General features: G+C 48.3%; 1 protein-coding gene across 1 annotated transcript in view; it reads left to right on the top strand.

The window, feature by feature from the left end:
• LOC311137674 (A disintegrin and metalloproteinase with thrombospondin motifs 20-like) overlaps nucleotides 1–18,570 on the top strand; it is a gene marked incomplete at both ends in the record, with an annotated part of 157,378 nt that overhangs the window by 123,862 nt on the left and 14,946 nt on the right. Inside the window, one exon of the mRNA XM_084172202.1 lies at nucleotides 7,048–7,215. Coding sequence (XP_084028328.1) covers nucleotides 7,048–7,215 — 168 coding nt within the window. The remainder of the gene's footprint in view (nucleotides 1–7,047; nucleotides 7,216–18,570) is intronic.

Below are 18,570 nucleotides of genomic sequence, written 5' to 3'. Positions count from 1 at the left end.
GTGGTAACCCACTCAAAGTAACATATCTCCCTAGAAAGTAGGGCTTATCACCTTTCACCTCACATCTTACCAAAGACACCCTACACCGCAGCTTTCTGGTGTGGCGTCAGTTAGCAGTGCAATAGACGTCAGTGTATTAATCTTTATATGAAGACTTCCAGGCTCTACCTTTACCGATGTGGGTCCTGTACTGCACGTTCCATGTTAGCTACCTGGCTGGCAGGTCTGTTTCTACTTGTGCATCTGTCTCTCTGAGCTTTAGGGCCGGTGGTTCACAGATGGTGAAGAAATTCCAGCAAGTCAATGTCTGAGCCTACAGTACTCATCGATGTTACATATTCAGCCCCAACGTCTCCCTCCCATCCTTTCGTGATTAAAAGACACCGCCGTTTACATCACGCAATGTACAGTCCTCCCATATCATCCTCCAGTGTCAGATTTGCCAGAGTAAATTGCAAGCACAAACTAATCGTGTCAATGAGGTCTGGAGGGCCGCACTGAAAATTGGTTATATTTCCTCACCATCAACATTTCCAACAAATAGTCATCTATCCATTGTTTTTGTAATTTTCGATGCTCCCTGACTGTCTAGCGTTCATTTTGGTGATTATTAGCGAGTGGGACACAGTCAAGAAACTGTATGAATGTAGGTCCATTATCATTTCTACACAGTTTGGATTTGGTTTTAGTTGTTTTAAAGTATATTGAGTTGATATAGTCCTATTAAAAATATAGTATATACTCAAACCACCCATGGGCTGGATTGGACCCCGGATCTGGCCCACGGGCTGTATGTTTGACACACGTCTAGGAACTGAAAATATACAGTGTGGCTCCGTGAGGCAGTCATTGGTGGGCAAATATTATATCTGATGTGCTGGAAGCCAAGGAAATATAGTTGCCTTTGACTTTGTAGACAGCTGCAGATTGTACATTGTTGCACATCTTCAAAGAGTGCTATAGTGGGGGTGGAATCAAAGGTAGATAGCATATCAGGCTTGTGAAACACACTAGCAACACATAACAATATCACCCCCATAACGGCCCCATAAAAAGCCAGCGGTGTAAACAGATCGTTCAGCTTGGAGGAATGTGTTAATGAGACACACATGGAGCAGGTGTTGACGATCAACCACCTCTAAAGTACAAACAACCTAACAACAATGTGATCATCCCATCATACAATACTTTGGGCAACATTTTCTTGTGTCTCTTTGAGAGAGGAAATGTTGCCCTTTGTCTGATATCTGTACTGTAGCTTTTTGGTTGGAACACAAGGCCAAGGTCAAGGTTGTTGATGTCTAATGATGCAATTCTGTTATGGGAACCCAGGACGAACAATGCCGAAAGACAAACGTTAGCTGTACCCCATGTAATAGCCAGGTTATCGTTACTCACTGTGTATTTATTCGTTGTGTTATTATTATTTTTATATTATTTTTCTCTCTGCGTTGATGGGAGGGCCCGTAAGTAAGCATTTCACTGTTAGTCTACACCTGTTGTTTACGAAGCATGTGGCAAATAACATTTGACTTTATTTATTTAAAAATAACTCCCTGTCTTTGGCTTTGGTTGTGAACTCGATAAACTACGAAAAATGACGCTGGAGTTTGGGTTTTGACAGCTTAACAGTGAAGTGGTTTTGAGTAAGAAGAAGATGGAATTTGGATGGATGGAATTTGCCAAAAGGACACTTTAGAATTTCAGGCACAGTTTGGCACCAACTACACAGTTGAGTTTAATCGACTGCTTTCATTTTCCATCACAAGCAGCCTGAAGCTCTTGTAGTGGACATTTTGTCAACTTTGTTAACACAGACCAATAATTATTTAGACGTTGCAATATCCTTTTCAATCATCATTACCCTTATAATGAACTCCATGGTGACGCCAATATGACTCTAAATAGAAATGTCCTTATTTTTTACCTTCGGTACCTAAATATACTTATGACATTGGTTTGTACCAAATGTTTTGTGAGTAAATCCTATTTGCGAGTTAATACCAATTCATTTCAGTTAATACAGCCTACTTACTCGTGTAGTAATTGTCTGACGATATCTCTTTGGCCACTGATGTCTGGATGCCAGATTTGGACCACATTGGTGGATGCCAGATTTGGACCACGTTGGCCAGGGTTGGACTGGACTCTATTAGTGTTAGTATGAGGTGTTGCTTAGTGTTTCTTCCAGTGCAGGGAGATGATCAGGCCTGTGTGTGGCTATTTTGGCCTTGAGGATGAAAGATCTATGACTCTGACATTCCTCCGCCCCACGACGCTCTGCTCTTACCAGCTGTTCCCACGTCGACAACATGTGTTGTTTTGACTTCTGTCTTTGAAACTTCCTTGCAAAACAGGACCTTGAACAGAAAAAGCAGCCTGTGATAGCTCTTTGGCCATATGTCCTAGCCTCCCTCACTCTCTGAGCTCTGCAAACATCTTATTTTATATTTATTGACACTGATAAAGCTGTAATAACATCAGTATAATAATCAGTGTAATGAGCTGAAATAATATCAGTGTAATAACATCAGTGTAATAAGCTGTAATAATATCTCTGTATCTTGTTCACTGATATCACTTGGTCCTTGGAAAATGCATACATATTTAGTTGTTAGGAGGATCATAAACCTAGATTATCTTCAATATGACTTAGATAATCTTTTTTTGAAGTTGTTGCCAATTTCTATACATAGTATTTGAGTATCGGTTTGCTAGTACAGAGTGTAATATTCTGGACAACCTTCACACAGTTGTGAGTTTCTTCTTGCTCCAGAAACATAGGTACTAAAGAACATTTGGGAAATTAGACATCTGACAAACATTTGAGTGAACTATCAATTTAAAGTGTTGTTCTATAGGGATTTCTGTGTTCTTTCTGTTGAAGTTGGATATGCTGTGGCGTAGTCGTATAGGCTGAACTACAGGTAATTCCATGGTCTCATAGGTTAACCAATAGCATGGTCTCTCTATGCCTAAACACTTCCATGGTCTCATAGGTTACCCAATAGCATGGTCTCTCTATGCCTAAACACTTCCATGGTCTCATAGGTTACCCAATAGCATGGTCTCTCTATGCCTAAACACTTCCATGGTCTCATAGGTTACCCAATAGCATGGTCTCTCTATGCCTAAACACTTCCATGGTCTCATAGGTTACCCAATAGCATGGTCTCTCTATACCTAAACACTTCCATGGTCTCATAGGTTACCCAATAGCATGGTCCCTCTATGCCTAAACACTTCCATGGTCTCATAGGTTACCCAATAGCATGGTCTCTCTATGCCTAAACCCTTCCATGGTCTCATAGGTTACACAATAGCATGGTCTCTCTATGCCTAAACACTTCCATGGTCTCATAGGTTACCCAATAGCATCGTCTGTCTATGCCTAAACACTTCCATGGTCTCATAGGTTACCCAATAGCATGGTCTCTCTATACCTAAACACTTCCATGGTCTCATAGGTTACCCAATAGCATGGTCTCTCTATGCCTAAACACTTCCATGGTCTCATAGGTTACCCAATAGCATGGTCTCTCTATGCCTAAACACTTCCATGGTCTCATAGGTTACCCAATAGCATGGTCTCTCTATGCCTAAACACTTCCATGTGTCCATTGGCTTACCTGTCCTCTGCGATGGAATGGGCGGGGTCATCATGCAATTGCAGCCTGCCATGCCTAGACAAAGACATGCTCTTATCAATACCATGGAAATAGAAAAAAGACATAACCTGCCCATATTCTTGATGCATCTCACATTTCAGTATAGTCTACCAAAGTCCATTTAAGTATCAATATTTGTGATCATTTAAATGAAAAAAGCCAGCTCTATGTCTATTTACCTACAAGCGCTAAAAGCTGTTTTATAGTATGGTCTTTATAGCACACAGAATAAACATGAATTAGCTGGATTTGGTTTGGCAATCAATTAAGTGAACTGTTTCAGAACCCCTGAACAATAACCAAGCAGGAATGCAGTGGAAAGAAGCAGAACAAGCACAAGCTGCTTAGCTGTTAGCACAATGCAGTAAACGGCCAAACATCGCTCATCTCTTTCTGTGTACTGTTATACATCTCCCGTTCTGGTTGAAAAACTTTGTTAAACAAAACCGTGTTACTGGGGGGCTTTCAGGCAACAATTTCATTCTGTCTTCTAAAGTTATCCATATTATTTCCAGATGAAATTCACTGGCTGATACTAGAATTAACCCACCTAATCATGTGAAATGAATTGCTGTTACAATTTGGGAGAGCAAATCTGTCTCGAGAGAAAGTAGTTTTTCATGTGACCTGTTGTGGCTTGTTTATTTGTTATTTTTCAACAAAGTTTTAATAATAATAAGAAAAATAATAAATGCAACTTAGGCCAAAATAGCCACACACAGGCCTGATCATCTCCCTGCACTGGAAGAAACACTAAGCAACACCTCATACTAACACTAATAGAGTCCAGTCCAACCCTGGCCAACGTGGTCCAAAGTGACTTACAGTACAGTAAATTGATACAAGTGTTTGTAATCCTCCCCATATACATTTTCTGTGAATGTGACCTTGAGTCTTCCCCCCCCCCATTTCTATTATGTTAGAGATCCCCACACTGTAGTATATACTGTAGTAACATTGCTCCTTGTTAAATATTTACTTAAAGCACCAGTGATATCTGTAAAGCACGTGTTTGATCAGAAACAATACTACAGTAGCACTACTATGCAAACAATGACACAAGACTCCCCTATGTCATTTGGAAAATCAGACCATTGCATTTACCAATCCATGCTCAGCATTACCAGCCTTTTAACCCTTCATTACTCATATTTATTTATTTACTCATTCATTTACTAAATTCTCCAAATTAAAATCACTTTTTTTTTTGACCTCAGTATGTTAGTTAGCAAACCAGCAGCCATTCATGGGAAAGGCAATTGAGCAGTTGAAGTATAGTAAGAGGAGAGTTGACTTACCTGATCCAGTGTTGAGGAGAGTGAGGCAGCAGCTTAGCCTGGCAGTAGAGTGCAGAGTGGAGTGGTCGGTCGTTCCCCAGGTCCTTGCCCTCCTCCTGCTCTGCTCAGCTCAGCTCAGCTCTCAGAGATGAAGCTGTCCTTTTGTCCTACGAGCTGTGCTGGTTTTCTGCTCTCCTTCTATGTTACCAGCCCTGATTAACTAATGGCTGACAGATAAGGCTGCCTGGCTGGGGAGAGGGAGGAGCACGCCGCCATATAATGTATTCTCCCCACTGGTAAACAGGCAGCATATACAGTTCAGCCGAGGAGCACTGCCCGTATGGCTGTGGTTTCCTTTCTTCCTCCTGCTCTTTTTTCTTTTTCTATTTTTTTCTTCTTCTTTTACAGCAGTAAGGAGGGGCTAACACCCTCCTCTATCCCCCCTACTGTACATGTTTGCCTGTCTCTGTTCCTGTCTGAAGTGGAGGGAGCAGTGTTATCATTTTTGAGTGAGCGTGCAGCGGATATAAGAAAATGCCGTGTTTAGGATCAGTCGGTCGACGCAGGGCAGCTTTGATGTCTCCTAGTCAGCTTAGCTGAGCCCTGTGTTCAAAATGCCTTTGTAATTACAATGTGTATAATATACTGTATCTGTGCGCAGTGTCAACTCAAGCACTGCCCTCACCACGGTAAAGAAGAGAAGATAGCAGGAGGTGCCTCTCTGTTTGAATGGTTCAAATGGGTACTCTAGCAGAGTGAACTCACCAAGTGTTGCACAAACATGTGTCTCTCTGAGTGCTTGAATGCTTCTCCTCCATTAATGGAAAAAGTCATCTTCTTCAGATCTTATGCCCACAACTCCTGTTGTCCAAACCTAAAAAAGGACCAGCTTTTGTTAGAATTCAATACAGTATGTCTATATGTCTCAATAAATCTTCCTGAAATAGTTCCATCACAGCACAGTCAGTCCAATAGTGTACTATCTATGGCCACCACAAGTTTACCATGAGGACTGATGCAGAAAAAATGCATGGTGTTTGGTTTGGTGTTATGCAACATTCTGAGATCATAATTAAGGGACAATGCAATATTATGTTTATTATCTGGGCTGGAAAATATGCTAAGACAAAACAGAGTTCTCCACGTCTTGTTGTACTTTATTCCAATACCCCATTTTGGAGTGGCTTTGTGTAAGGGGGCTCACTCTCTCACTGAGAGCACAGCAGAAATAGCTGGCTCTCTAATTGCTGTCTGTCCTCATGAAGACGGAAGAGTCGAGAATATTTTCATCCACCGACCGACCTTCGTCTCAGGCATGGGGCTTTCTCAGACTCATTAGGGTCTCTCTGCTTTTTATTCGTTGTGTTCTTGTTTTCGCTGTAGCTTTCCTGAAGCATTGTACAGCTTATTGAAACCAGATGATTGTCTAGCCATATGTATGCATCCAGGTCTTTTAACTTTGTGAATCTTCTCTCTCCTGGGCTTGTGTCTCTCTCTCTCTCTAGTTTGTGCCATGCACAGGGTTTAGACGTTAAACAGGGGAGTGCATTCAAACTTGGGTGTTCAGTGGATGCTTTACAGAGATCCAGTTCATGATTAGTTTAGCCAAAAGTGGTTTATAGCTTGTTCACTTGGCCATGAGATGCAATAACAAATCAAGTGTGTTTATCTCCAACTCATACTCTGAAGACACTATATTTAGCAAAGCAGTGTGTTGGATACTTTTATACATTTTATAACATGTTTGCTAGTATGCTTTCATTCATTCTTGTGGTGTTTATACTGTTTTAGACAAGTTAATTTGGTCCACTACTCTTTCATGTGGTAGAGAGGGATACCTCCTCAGGAGTAAGCTAAGCAGTGGGCTAACCGTGACCATTGAAACCATTAACCATCAAATCATTACAAGCAGGCTCTCAACTGTGCAACACAACACAGCACTTTGGATGTTTAGGTACTTTCCTCTCTTCATTCATATAAAGTTCTAAACTGATTGAACTTTTGTACTTTCGCAGAACCTGAGCAGCAGGTATCAGCATTGTTTCAATAAGTGTTGTTGGAAAAGGCATTCATTAGCATTCACTCCCTCTCTTTCTCTCTAGTGTTCTGTGAGCTGTGGCCGGGGGACCAAGCAGCGGGAGATAACCTGTGTTTACCAAAACCAAACCCAAATAGAGGAAGAGTACTGCAGTCATCTGTCACATCCCCGGACACAGAAGGCCTGCCGAGCCCGGGGTTGCCCCAGCTGGAAGGCCAACAAGTGGAGCGAGGTATGTGTCCTAGCCACCCCATCCCCACATACTCTCAAAATACCCCCAGGCCCCTTGGGGGGACCACACCGTCCGCCCCTCTCTAATGCTAACAGTCACCTCTAGCAGCTGGGACACCAACACAAACATAGTCAAGGGCTTCCCAGTGTCCCCAGATGTAGAACATATACAGTGGGGAAAAAAAGTATTTAGTCAGCCACCAATTGTGCAAGTTCTCCCACTTAAAAAGATGAGAGAGGCCTGTAATTTTCATCATAGGTACACGTCAACTATGACAGACAAATTGAGATTTTTCTCCAGAAAATCACATTGTAGGATTTTTTATGAATTTATTTGCAAATTATGGTGGAAAATAAGTATTTGGTCACCTACAAACAAGCAAGATTTCTGGCTCTCACAGACCTGTAACTTCTTCTTTAAGAGGCTCCTCTGTCCTCCACTCGTTACCTGTATTAATGGCACCTGTTTGAACTTCTTATCAGTATAAAAGACAACTGTCCACAACCTCAAACAGTCACACTCCAAACTCCACTATGGCCAAGACCAAAGAGCTGTCAAAGGACACCAGAAACAAAATCGTAGACCTGCACCAGGCTGGGAAGACTGAATCTGCAATAGGTAAGCAGCTTGGTTTGAAGAAATCAACTGTGGGAGCAATTATTAGGAAATGGAAGACATACAAGACCACTGATAATCTCCCTCGATCTGGGGCTCCACGCAAGATCTCACACCGTGGGGTCAAAATGATCACAAGAACGGTGAGCAAAAATCCCAGAACCACACGGGGGGACCTAGTGAATGACCTACAGAGAGCTGGGACCAAAGTAACAAAGCCTACCATCAGTAACACACTACGCCGCCAGGGACTCAAATCCTGCAGTGCCAGACGTGTCCCCCTGTTTAAGCCAGTACATGTCCAGGCCCGTCTGAAGTTTGCTAGAGTGCATTTGGATGATCCAGAAGAGGATTGGGAGAATATCATATGTTCAGATGAAACCAAAATAGAACTTGTCGTGTTTGGAGGACAAAGAATGCTGAGTTGCATCCAAAGATCACCATACCTACTGTGAAGCATGGGGGTGGAAACATCATGCTTTGGGGCTGTTTTTCTGCAAAGGGACCAGGACGACTGATCCGTGTAAAGGAAAGAATGAATGGGGCCATGTATCGTGAGATTTTGAGTGAAAACCTCCTTCCATCAGCAAGGGCATTGAAGATGAAACGTGGCTGGGTCTTCAAGCATGACAATGATCCCAAACACACCGCCCGGGCAACGAAGGAGTGGCTTCGTAAGAAGCATTTCAAGGTCCTGGAGTGGCCTAGCCAGTCTCCAGATCTCAACCCCATAGAAAATCTTTGGAGGGAGTTGAAAGTCCGTGTTGCCCAGCGACAGCCCCAAAACATCACTGCTCTAGAGGAGATCTGCATGGAGGAATGGGCCAAAATACCAGCAACAGTGTGTGAAAACCTTGTGAAGACTTACAGAAAACGTTTGACCTGTGTCATTGCCAACAAAGGGTATATAACAAAGTATTGAGAAACTTTTGTTATTGACCAAATACTTATTTTCCACCATAATTTGCAAATAAATTCATTAAAAATCCTACAATGTGATTTTCTGGATTTTTTTTCTTCTCATTTTGTCTGTCATAGTTGACGTGTACCTATGATGAAAATTACAGGCCTCTCTCATCTTTTTAAGTGGGAGAACTTGCACAATTGGTGGCTGACTAATTACTTTTTTTCCCCACTGTACAGTACTGTACACACTGTGTACCTGTCCAATCACTAAGCAGTTTATATACTCTTGTACCTAATGTCCTTCCACAGGCTAGATTTACATAGCTGTTTATGCAATGTACCAGACTTGTATACTTGTGAGAAGAAATGTTATGGGATTTCAAAGAAGCTCTCTCCACTAGTTACCCTGTGCCTTTCTGGTGCATTTTACTGCACCAATGCAGCATGCTAGACAAAAGTTTTAACAAAAATCACAAATGCAAGAAGGTACCTACTTTCTACAGACAGACAGATCCCACTGGGCACAAACTGGTTGAATCAACATTGTTTAAACGTAATTTGTCAACTATTTGTAACGTGGAATCTATATGAAAAATATATTGGATTTGCAAAAAGTCATCAACTGTTGTTTTGAGAGTCAAATTTCAACCACAGAATGGTAACAAATGTTCAACATTGTCAAGGTAGATGTAGGTGGGTGTGGTGGTGGAATCAGGCGCAGGACGCAGAACGTTAGTCCAACAGACTTTAGTTGATGCACACGAAAAACAATCACAAACAAACGCCCTGAGGCGAAACTCCGCACGTAGGCGAAAATAACGGGCGCACTAACAGGTGCGACACAAACACTCCAAACAATGGAGATATAGCTCAACCGAGCAAACAGTAGAAATCCAGCCTACCGGCACGACAGTAAAACAATCACACACAACACTAGACAAACACAACGAGAACTTATAGGACACTAATACACTAAACGATAACAGGTGTAACAACAATCAGACAAAAGCAAACGAACATAGAAACATGCAACGGTGGCAGCTAGTATTCCGGAGACGACGAACGCCGAAGCCTGCCCGAGCAAGGAAGAGAGGCAGCCTCGGCCGAAACCGTGACAGTACCCCCCCCCCCTTGACGCGCGGCTCCAGACGTGCGCCGACTCCGGCCTCGGGGACGACCAGGAGGACGCGGAGCAGGGTGCGTCGGGTGCCCAAGATGGAATTCCGTCAGGAGAGACGGGTCCAAAATGTCTCTCCTCGGCACCCAGCACCGTTCCTCCGGGCCGTACCCCTCCCACTCCACTAGATATTGGAGACCCCCCATCCGACGTCTCGAATCCAAGATGGACCGCACGGAGTACGCCGGTGGCCCCTCGATGTCCAATGGGGGCGGAGGAGTCTCCCTGATCTCACTTTCTTGGAGTGGGCCAGCTACCACCGGCCTGAGAAGAGACACATGGAACGAGGGGTTAATACTTTTATACTCAACAGGTAGTTGTAATTTGTAACACACCTCGTTCAACCTTCTCAGGACTTTAAATGGCCCTACAAACCGCCGACCCAGTTTCCGACAGGGCAGGCGGAGGGGCAGGTTTCTGGTAGAGAGCCAGACTCGATCACCAGGTGCGTACACCGGTCCCTCACTGCGGTGGAGATCGGCGCTCGCCTTATGACGACGGAGGGCCCGCTGCAGGTGGACGTGTGCAGCGTTCCATGTCTCCTCCGAGCGCCGCGCCCACTCATCCACCGCAGGAGCCTCGATCTGGCTCTGCTGCCAAGGTGCCAGAACCGGCTGGTAACCTAACACACATTGGAAAGGGGTTAGGTTAGTGGAGGAATGGCGTAGGGAATTCTGGGCCATTTCGGCCCAGGGAACGTACCTTGCCCACTCCTCCGGCCGGTCCTGGCAGTATGTTCTAAGAAACCTACCCACATCCTGGTTCACGCGTTCCACCTGCCCATTACTCTCCGGGTGGTAACCCGAGGTGAGGCTCACCGAGACCCCCAACCACTCCATAAACGCTCTCCAGACTCTGGAGGTAAATTGGGGACCTCGATCAGACACAATATCCTCGGGTACCCCGTAGTGCCGGAACACATGGGTGAATAGTGCTTCGGCGGTTTGCAGGGCAGTAGGAAGGCCCGGCATAGGGAGCAAACGACAGGCCTTAGAAAACCGGTCCACAACGACCAGTATAGTGGTATTCCCCTGTGAAGGAGGAAGGTCAGTGAGGAAATCCACCGAGAGGTGAGACCATGGTCGTTGTGGAACGGGCAGGGGTAGTAACTTACCCCTAGGCAGATGTCTAGGCGCCTTACACTGGGCGCACACCGAGCAGGAGGAAACATAAACCCTCACATCCCTCGCCAACGTGGGCCACCAGTACTTGGCACTAAGACAGTGCACTGTCCGGCCGATACCAGGGTGTCCAGAGGAGGGTGACGTGTGAGCCCAATAGATCAATCGATCCCGAACCTCGAGCGGAACGTACTTCCGACCCTCTGGGCATTGAGGTGGACTAGGGTCGGTGCGTAACGCCCGCTCGAGTTCAGCATCGACCTCCCACACTACCGGTGCCACCAGACACGACTCCGGCAGTATGGGAGTGGGCTCCACGGACCTCTCCTCCGTGTCATACCGCCGAGACAGTGCGTCTGCCTTACCGTTCTGTGACCCAGGGATGTACGTGATCTTAAATGTGAACCGGGTCAAAAACATATTCCACCTCGCCTGGCGAGGGTTCAGCCTCCTCGCTGCCCGGATGTACTCCAGGTTACGGTGGTCCGTCAAAATGAGGAAAGGGTGTTGAGCCCCCTCAAGCCAGTGCCTCCACACCTTTAGGGCCTGTACCACGGCTAACAGCTCCCTGTCCCCCACGTCATAGTTTCGCTCCGCCGGACTGAGCTTCTTGGAATAAAAAGCACAGGGGCGGAGTTTAGGTGGCGCGCCGGACCGTTGCGACAGCACGGCTCCTATACCGGCCTCTGACGCGTCCACCTCTACCTGAAATGGCAAAGAGGGATCCGGATGCGCCAGCACCGGAGCCGAGGTAAACAGGTCCTTCAGCCTCCCAAACGCCCTGTCCGCCTCGGCTGACCACTGCAGACGCACCGGACCCCCCTTCAAAAGAAACGTTATGGGAGCTGCCACCTGTCCAAAACCCCGGATAAACCTCCGGTAATAATTCGCAAACCCCAAAAACTGCTGCACCTCCTTCACAGTGGTTGGCGTTTGCCAATTACGCACGGCTGACACCCGGTCTACCTCCATCTTCACCCCTGACGCAGACAACTGATAACCCAAAAAGGAGACCGACTCCTGGAAGAACAGACACTTCTCTGCCTTGACATACAGGTCGTGCTCCAACAGTCTCCGCAACACTCGGCGCACCAGGGCCACATGCTCGACTCGGGTAGGCGAGTACACGAGAATGTCATCGATGTACACGACCACCCCCTGCCCCTGCATGTCCCTGAAGGATTGGAAAACTGAAGGAGCGTTCATCAACCCGTATGGCATGACAAGATACTCGTAATGGCCCGAGGTGGTACTAAAGGCTGTCTTCCATTCATCGCCCCCCCTAATGCGCACCAAGTTGTACGCGCTCCTGAGATCTAATTTAGTGAAGAAACGCGCCCCGTGCAATGACTCCGTCATGGTCGCAATCAGCGGGAGTGGATAACTGTACTTCACCGTGATCTGATTGAGACCACGGTAATCAATGCACGGGCGTAATCCTCCATCCTTTTTCTTCACAAAAAAGAAACTTGAGGACGCAGGGGAAGTGGAGGGCCGTATGTATCCTTGTCTCAGAGATTCGTCTATGTACGTCTCCATAGCTCTCTTCTCCTCCTGAGACAGAGGATACACATGGCTCCGTGGGAGCGCAGCTCCTGCCTGGAGGTCTATCGCACAATCTCCCTGCCTATGGGGAGGCAACTGCGTCGCCCTCGACTTACTGAACACAATAGCCAAATCCCCATACTCAGGGGGAACGTGCAATGCGGGCACCTGGTTTGGACTGTCCACCGAGGTAGCCCCTACGGAAACGCCTAAACATCGACCCACACACTGGGCAGACCACTCCATCAGAGCCCTCTCCTGCCACGAAATAGATGGGTTATGGGTACTCAACCAGGGCATGCCCAGCACCACCGGATACGCAGGCGAGTCGATCAGAAATAGCTGGATCATCTCCTGATGACCCCCCTGCGCACACATCCTAAGTGGCGCAGTGACCTCCCTGATCAAGCCCGCCCCCAACGGACGGCTATCTAGGGCATGAACGGGGAAGGGAACGTCAACTGGGAGAAGGGGAATCCCTAAGGCTAAGCAAAACTTCTTATCAACAAAATTCCCAGCCGCGCCTGAATCTACCAGCGCCTTATGCTGGGAATGAGGTGTTACCTGTGGAAAACGCACAGGTATACAGAAATGTGCAACAGAGAGCTCTGGGTGAGTGGGGCGCCTACTCACCTGGAAGGACTCCCCAGTGCGGGACCTGTCGTCCTCTCCCCTAGGAGGCCATCCCCAGCACCTAGCCGCGGTGTGTCCTCCCCGACCACAGTTGGTGCAGGAGATGGACCCCCTCGTAAGCCGACCCCTCCTCTCTCTAGCGCCAGCGCCCCCGAGCTCCATGGGGCACGGCTCGGAAGCGCTGGAGGGTGAAATGGACGGACCCCCCTCGGGACGTCCGCGGGTAGCTAGCAGGGTATCCAGCCTGATGGACATGTCGACCAACTGGTCGAACGAGAGGCTGGTGTCCCTACAGGCCAGCTCCCTACGGACGTCCTCGCGTAGACTACATCGGTAGTGATCGATGAGAGCCCGCTCATTCCACCCTGCATCCGCCGCTAGAGTACGGAATTCCAAGGCGAACTCCTGGGCACTCCTCTTCCCCTGCCGGAGGCAGACCAGACGCTCCCCCGCCGCTTTCCCCTCCGGGGAATGGTCAAACACCGCCCTGAAGCGGCGGGAGAACTCGTCGTAGGTGATGGTGTTCGCGTCGATTCTCCTCCACTCTGCGTTGGCCCATTCCAACGCCTTCCCGGAAAGGCAGGAGATCAGGGCGGACACGCTCTCGTGTCCCGAGGGCGCCGGGTGCACGGTGGCCAGGTAAAGCTCCACCTGGAGAAGGAATCCCTGACACCCGGCCGCGGTCCCATCGTAGGCCCTCGGGAGCGAGAGCCGAACTCCTCTGGGTTCCGGAGCGGGACTGGGCTGACCTGCCGATGGTGCGGGCAGGGAGGATGGCGGTGGAGGAGTCCCTCGGGTCTCCCAGCCTCGGATGGTGGTGATCACCTCCTGCAGTGCGGACCCCATCCGCAGGATCTGGTCATTTTGTTCGCGGATCCTGTCCTCCAACGTCGCCTGTGCTGCTGCGGCTCCTGCTGACTCCATCGAGTATGGTGTGTGATTCTGTCAAGGTAGATGTAGGTGGGTGTGGTGGTGGAATCAGGCGCAGGACGCAGAACGTTAGTCCAACAGACTTTAGTTGATGCACACGAAAAACAATCACAAACAAACGCCCTGAGGCGAAACTCCGCACGTAGGCGAAAATAACGGGCGCACTAACAGGTGCGACAAAAACACTCCAAACAATGGAGATATAGCTCAACCGAGCAAACAGTAGAAATCCAGCCTACCGGCACGACAGTAAAACAATCACACACAACACTAGACAAACACAACGAGAACTTATAGGACACTAATACACTAAACGATAACAGGTGTAACAACAATCAGACAAAAGCAAACGAACATAGAAACATGCAACGGTGGCAGCTAGTATTCCGGAGATGACGAACGCCGAAGCCTGCCCGAGCAAGGAAGAGAGGCAGCCTCGGCCGAAACCGTGACAAACATAGACAAACCTTGTATAAAATATGTTGAATTTGTACCTTTGAAACAACGTCAGATCTTCAACGTTATATCCACTATCAGAAAATAAACTATAGACTGGGCAGCATCTCCTACTGGAGAGTTGATCTACAGCTATCCATTTGGTCTCCCATCCCATTTAATCAAGTCCAGCCCAGCTTTGATATTTGTCACTGACTACTGCCAATGTGCTATTGTGACAATGATTATTGAGAACTCACTTAACTAAATAGATTCACTGTTGCTATCGAACCCCGGATAAACCTCCGGTAATAATTCGCAAACCCCAAAAACTGCTGCACCTCCTTCACAGTGGTTGGCGTTTGCCAATTACGCACGGCTGACACCCGGTCTACCTCCATCTTCACCCCTGACGCAGACAACTGATAACCCAAAAAGGAGACCGACTCCTGGAAGAACAGACACTTCTCTGCCTTGACATACAGGTCGTGCTCCAACAGTCTCCGCAACACTCGGCGCACCAGGGCCACATGCTCGACTCGGGTAGGCGAGTACACGAGAATGTCATCGATGTACACGACCACCCCCTGCCCCTGCATGTCCCTGAAGGATTGGAAAACTGAAGGAGCGTTCATCAACCCGTATGGCATGACAAGATACTCGTAATGGCCCGAGGTGGTACTAAAGGCTGTCTTCCATTCATCGCCCCCCCTAATGCGCACCAAGTTGTACGCGCTCCTGAGATCTAATTTAGTGAAGAAACGCGCCCCGTGCAATGACTCCGTCATGGTCGCAATCAGCGGGAGTGGATAACTGTACTTCACCGTGATCTGATTGAGACCACGGTAATCAATGCACGGGCGTAATCCTCCATCCTTTTTCTTCACAAAAAAGAAACTCGAGGACGCAGGGGAAGTGGAGGGCCGTATGTATCCTTGTCTCAGAGATTTGTCTATGTACGTCTCCATAGCTCTCTTCTCCTCCTGAGACAGAGGATACACATGGCTCCGTGGGAGCGCAGCTCCTGCCTGGAGGTCTATCGCACAATCTCCCTGCCTATGGGGAGGCAACTGCGTCGCCCTCGACTTACTGAACACAATAGCCAAATCCCCATACTCAGGGGGAACGTGCAATGCGGGCACCTGGTTTGGACTGTCCACCGAGGTAGCCCCTACGGAAACGCCTAAACATCGACCCACACACTGGGCAGACCACTCCATCAGAGCCCTCTCCTGCCACGAAATAGATGGGTTATGGGTACTCAACCAGGGCATGCCCAGCACCACCGGATACGCAGGCGAGTCGATCAGAAATAGCTGGATCATCTCCTGATGACCCCCCTGCGCACACATCCTAAGTGGCGCAGTGACCTCCCTGATCAAGCCCGCCCCCAACGGACGGCTATCTAGGGCATGAACGGGGAAGGGAACGTCAACTGGGAGAAGGGGAATCCCTAAGGCTAAGCAAAACTTCTTATCAACAAAATTCCCAGCCGCGCCTGAATCTACCAGCGCCTTATGCTGGGAATGAGGTGTTACCTGTGGAAAACGCACAGGTATACAGAAATGTGCAACAGAGAGCTCTGGGTGAGTGGGGCGCCTACTCACCTGGAAGGACTCCCCAGTGCGGGACCTGTCGTCCTCTCCCCTAGGAGGCCATCCCCAGCACCTAGCCGCGGTGTGTCCTCCCCGACCACAGTTGGTGCAGGAGATGGACCCCCTCGTAAGCCGACCCCTCCTCTCTCTAGCGCCAGCGCCCCCGAGCTCCATGGGGCACGGCTCGGAAGCGCTGGAGGGTGAAATGGACGGACCCCCCTCGGGACGTCCGCGGGTAGCTAGCAGGGTATCCAGCCTGATGGACATGTCGACCAACTGGTCGAACGAGAGGCTGGTGTCCCTACAGGCCAGCTCCCTACGGACGTCCTCGCGTAGACTACATCGGTAGTGATCGATGAGAGCCCGCTCATTCCACCCTGCATCCGCCGCTAGAGTACGGAATTCCAAGGCGAACTCCTGGGCACTCCTCTTCCCCTGCCGGAGGCAGACCAGACGCTCCCCCGCCGCTTTCCCCTCCGGGGAATGGTCAAACACCGCCCTGAAGCGGCGGGAGAACTCGTCGTAGGTGATGGTGTTCGCGTCGATTCTCCTCCACTCTGCGTTGGCCCATTCCAACGCCTTCCCGGAAAGGCAGGAGATCAGGGCGGACACGCTCTCGTGTCCCGAGGGCGCCGGGTGCACGGTGGCCAGGTAAAGCTCCACCTGGAGAAGGAATCCCTGACACCCGGCCGCGGTCCCATCGTAGGCCCTCGGGAGCGAGAGCCAAACTCCTCTGGGTTCCGGAGCGGGACTGGGCTGACCTGCCGATGGTGCGGGCAGGGAGGATGGCGGTGGAGGAGTCCCTCGGGTCTCCCAGCCTCGGATGGTGGTGATCACCTCCTGCAGTGCGGACCCCATCCGCAGGATCTGGTCATTTTGTTCGCGGATCCTGTCCTCCAACGTCGCCTGTGCTGCTGCGGCTCCTGCTGACTCCATCGAGTATGGTGTGTGATTCTGTCAAGGTAGATGTAGGTGGGTGTGGTGGTGGAATCAGGCGCAGGACGCAGAACGTTAGTCCAACAGACTTTAGTTGATGCACACGAAAAACAATCACAAACAAACGCCCTGAGGCGAAACTCCGCACGTAGGCGAAAATAACGGGCGCACTAACAGGTGCGACAAAAACACTCCAAACAATGGAGATATAGCTCAACCGAGCAAACAGTAGAAATCCAGCCTACCGGCACGACAGTAAAACAATCACACACAACACTAGACAAACACAACGAGAACTTATAGGACACTAATACACTAAACGATAACAGGTGTAACAACAATCAGACAAAAGCAAACGAACATAGAAACATGCAACGGTGGCAGCTAGTATTCCGGAGACGACGAACGCCGAAGCCTGCCCGAGCAAGGAAGAGAGGCAGCCTCGGCCGAAACCGTGACAAACATAGACAAACCTTGTATAAAATATGTTGAATTTGTACCTTTGAAACAACGTCAGATCTTCAACGTTATATCCACTATCAGAAAATAAACTATAGACTGGGCAGCATCTCCTACTGGAGAGTTGATCTACAGCTATCCATTTGGTCTCCCATCCCATTTAATCAAGTCCAGCCCAGCTTTGATATTTGTCACTGACTACTGCCAATGTGCTATTGTGACAATGATTATTGAGAACTCACTTAACTAAATAGATTCACTGTTGCTATCGAAGTCATTCCAAAGGGTAGGTTTAACAGAGCAAATGAAATGTTAGGCCTATATATCATTTGCGAAGTCATCAACAGCTATTGTTTCAATTCAACCCAGGGTTCAACTAAAAATAGACAATACATATAAGCCTAGGGTTTCAAGTTTTGGTTGATGTCAAATTTAATCTTCAAGTTAATAATCAATATGTTGGATTTATGTCTCCATTTCAACCAAAAGTTAAAGAATAGGACTAAATCAAATCTAACTTTATTTAAAGTTTGATTTGATTTAGTCCTTTAGCAGCGCTAGGAGAGGGGAAATCCATGATCACAAATGTATCACAAGGCCACCAGAGAGTAAAGGAGATTGAGGTGGAGGGAGATTTGTCATGTTCTGACAAGTTGCCCAGAGCAGAGGAGGGAGTAGCTGTCTGTCCGTAAGTGGTGACTATTTAACAGTCTGATGGCCTGGAGATAGAAGCTGTTTTTCAGTCTCTCGGTCCCAGCTTTGATGCGCCCGTACTGTCTCCGCCTTCTAGATTGTAGCGGGGTGAACAGGCTTTCCTGTGACGCCAGGTGCTGTAGATGTCTTGACAGGCAGGCAGTGTGCCCCCGGTGATGCGTTGGGCTGACTGCACCACCCTCTGGAGAGCCTTGCAGTTGCGGACGGTGCAATTGCTGTACCAGGCAGTGATACAGCCCGACAGCATGCTCTCAATGGTGCATCTGTAGAAGTCTGTGAGGGTCTTAGG

This window comes from Coregonus lavaretus (genome assembly GCF_964263955.1).
Source record: "Coregonus lavaretus genome assembly, chromosome: 11".
Lineage (NCBI taxonomy): Eukaryota > Metazoa > Chordata > Actinopteri > Salmoniformes > Salmonidae > Coregonus > Coregonus lavaretus.
This window is presented reverse-complemented; position numbering and strand designations above follow the sequence as displayed.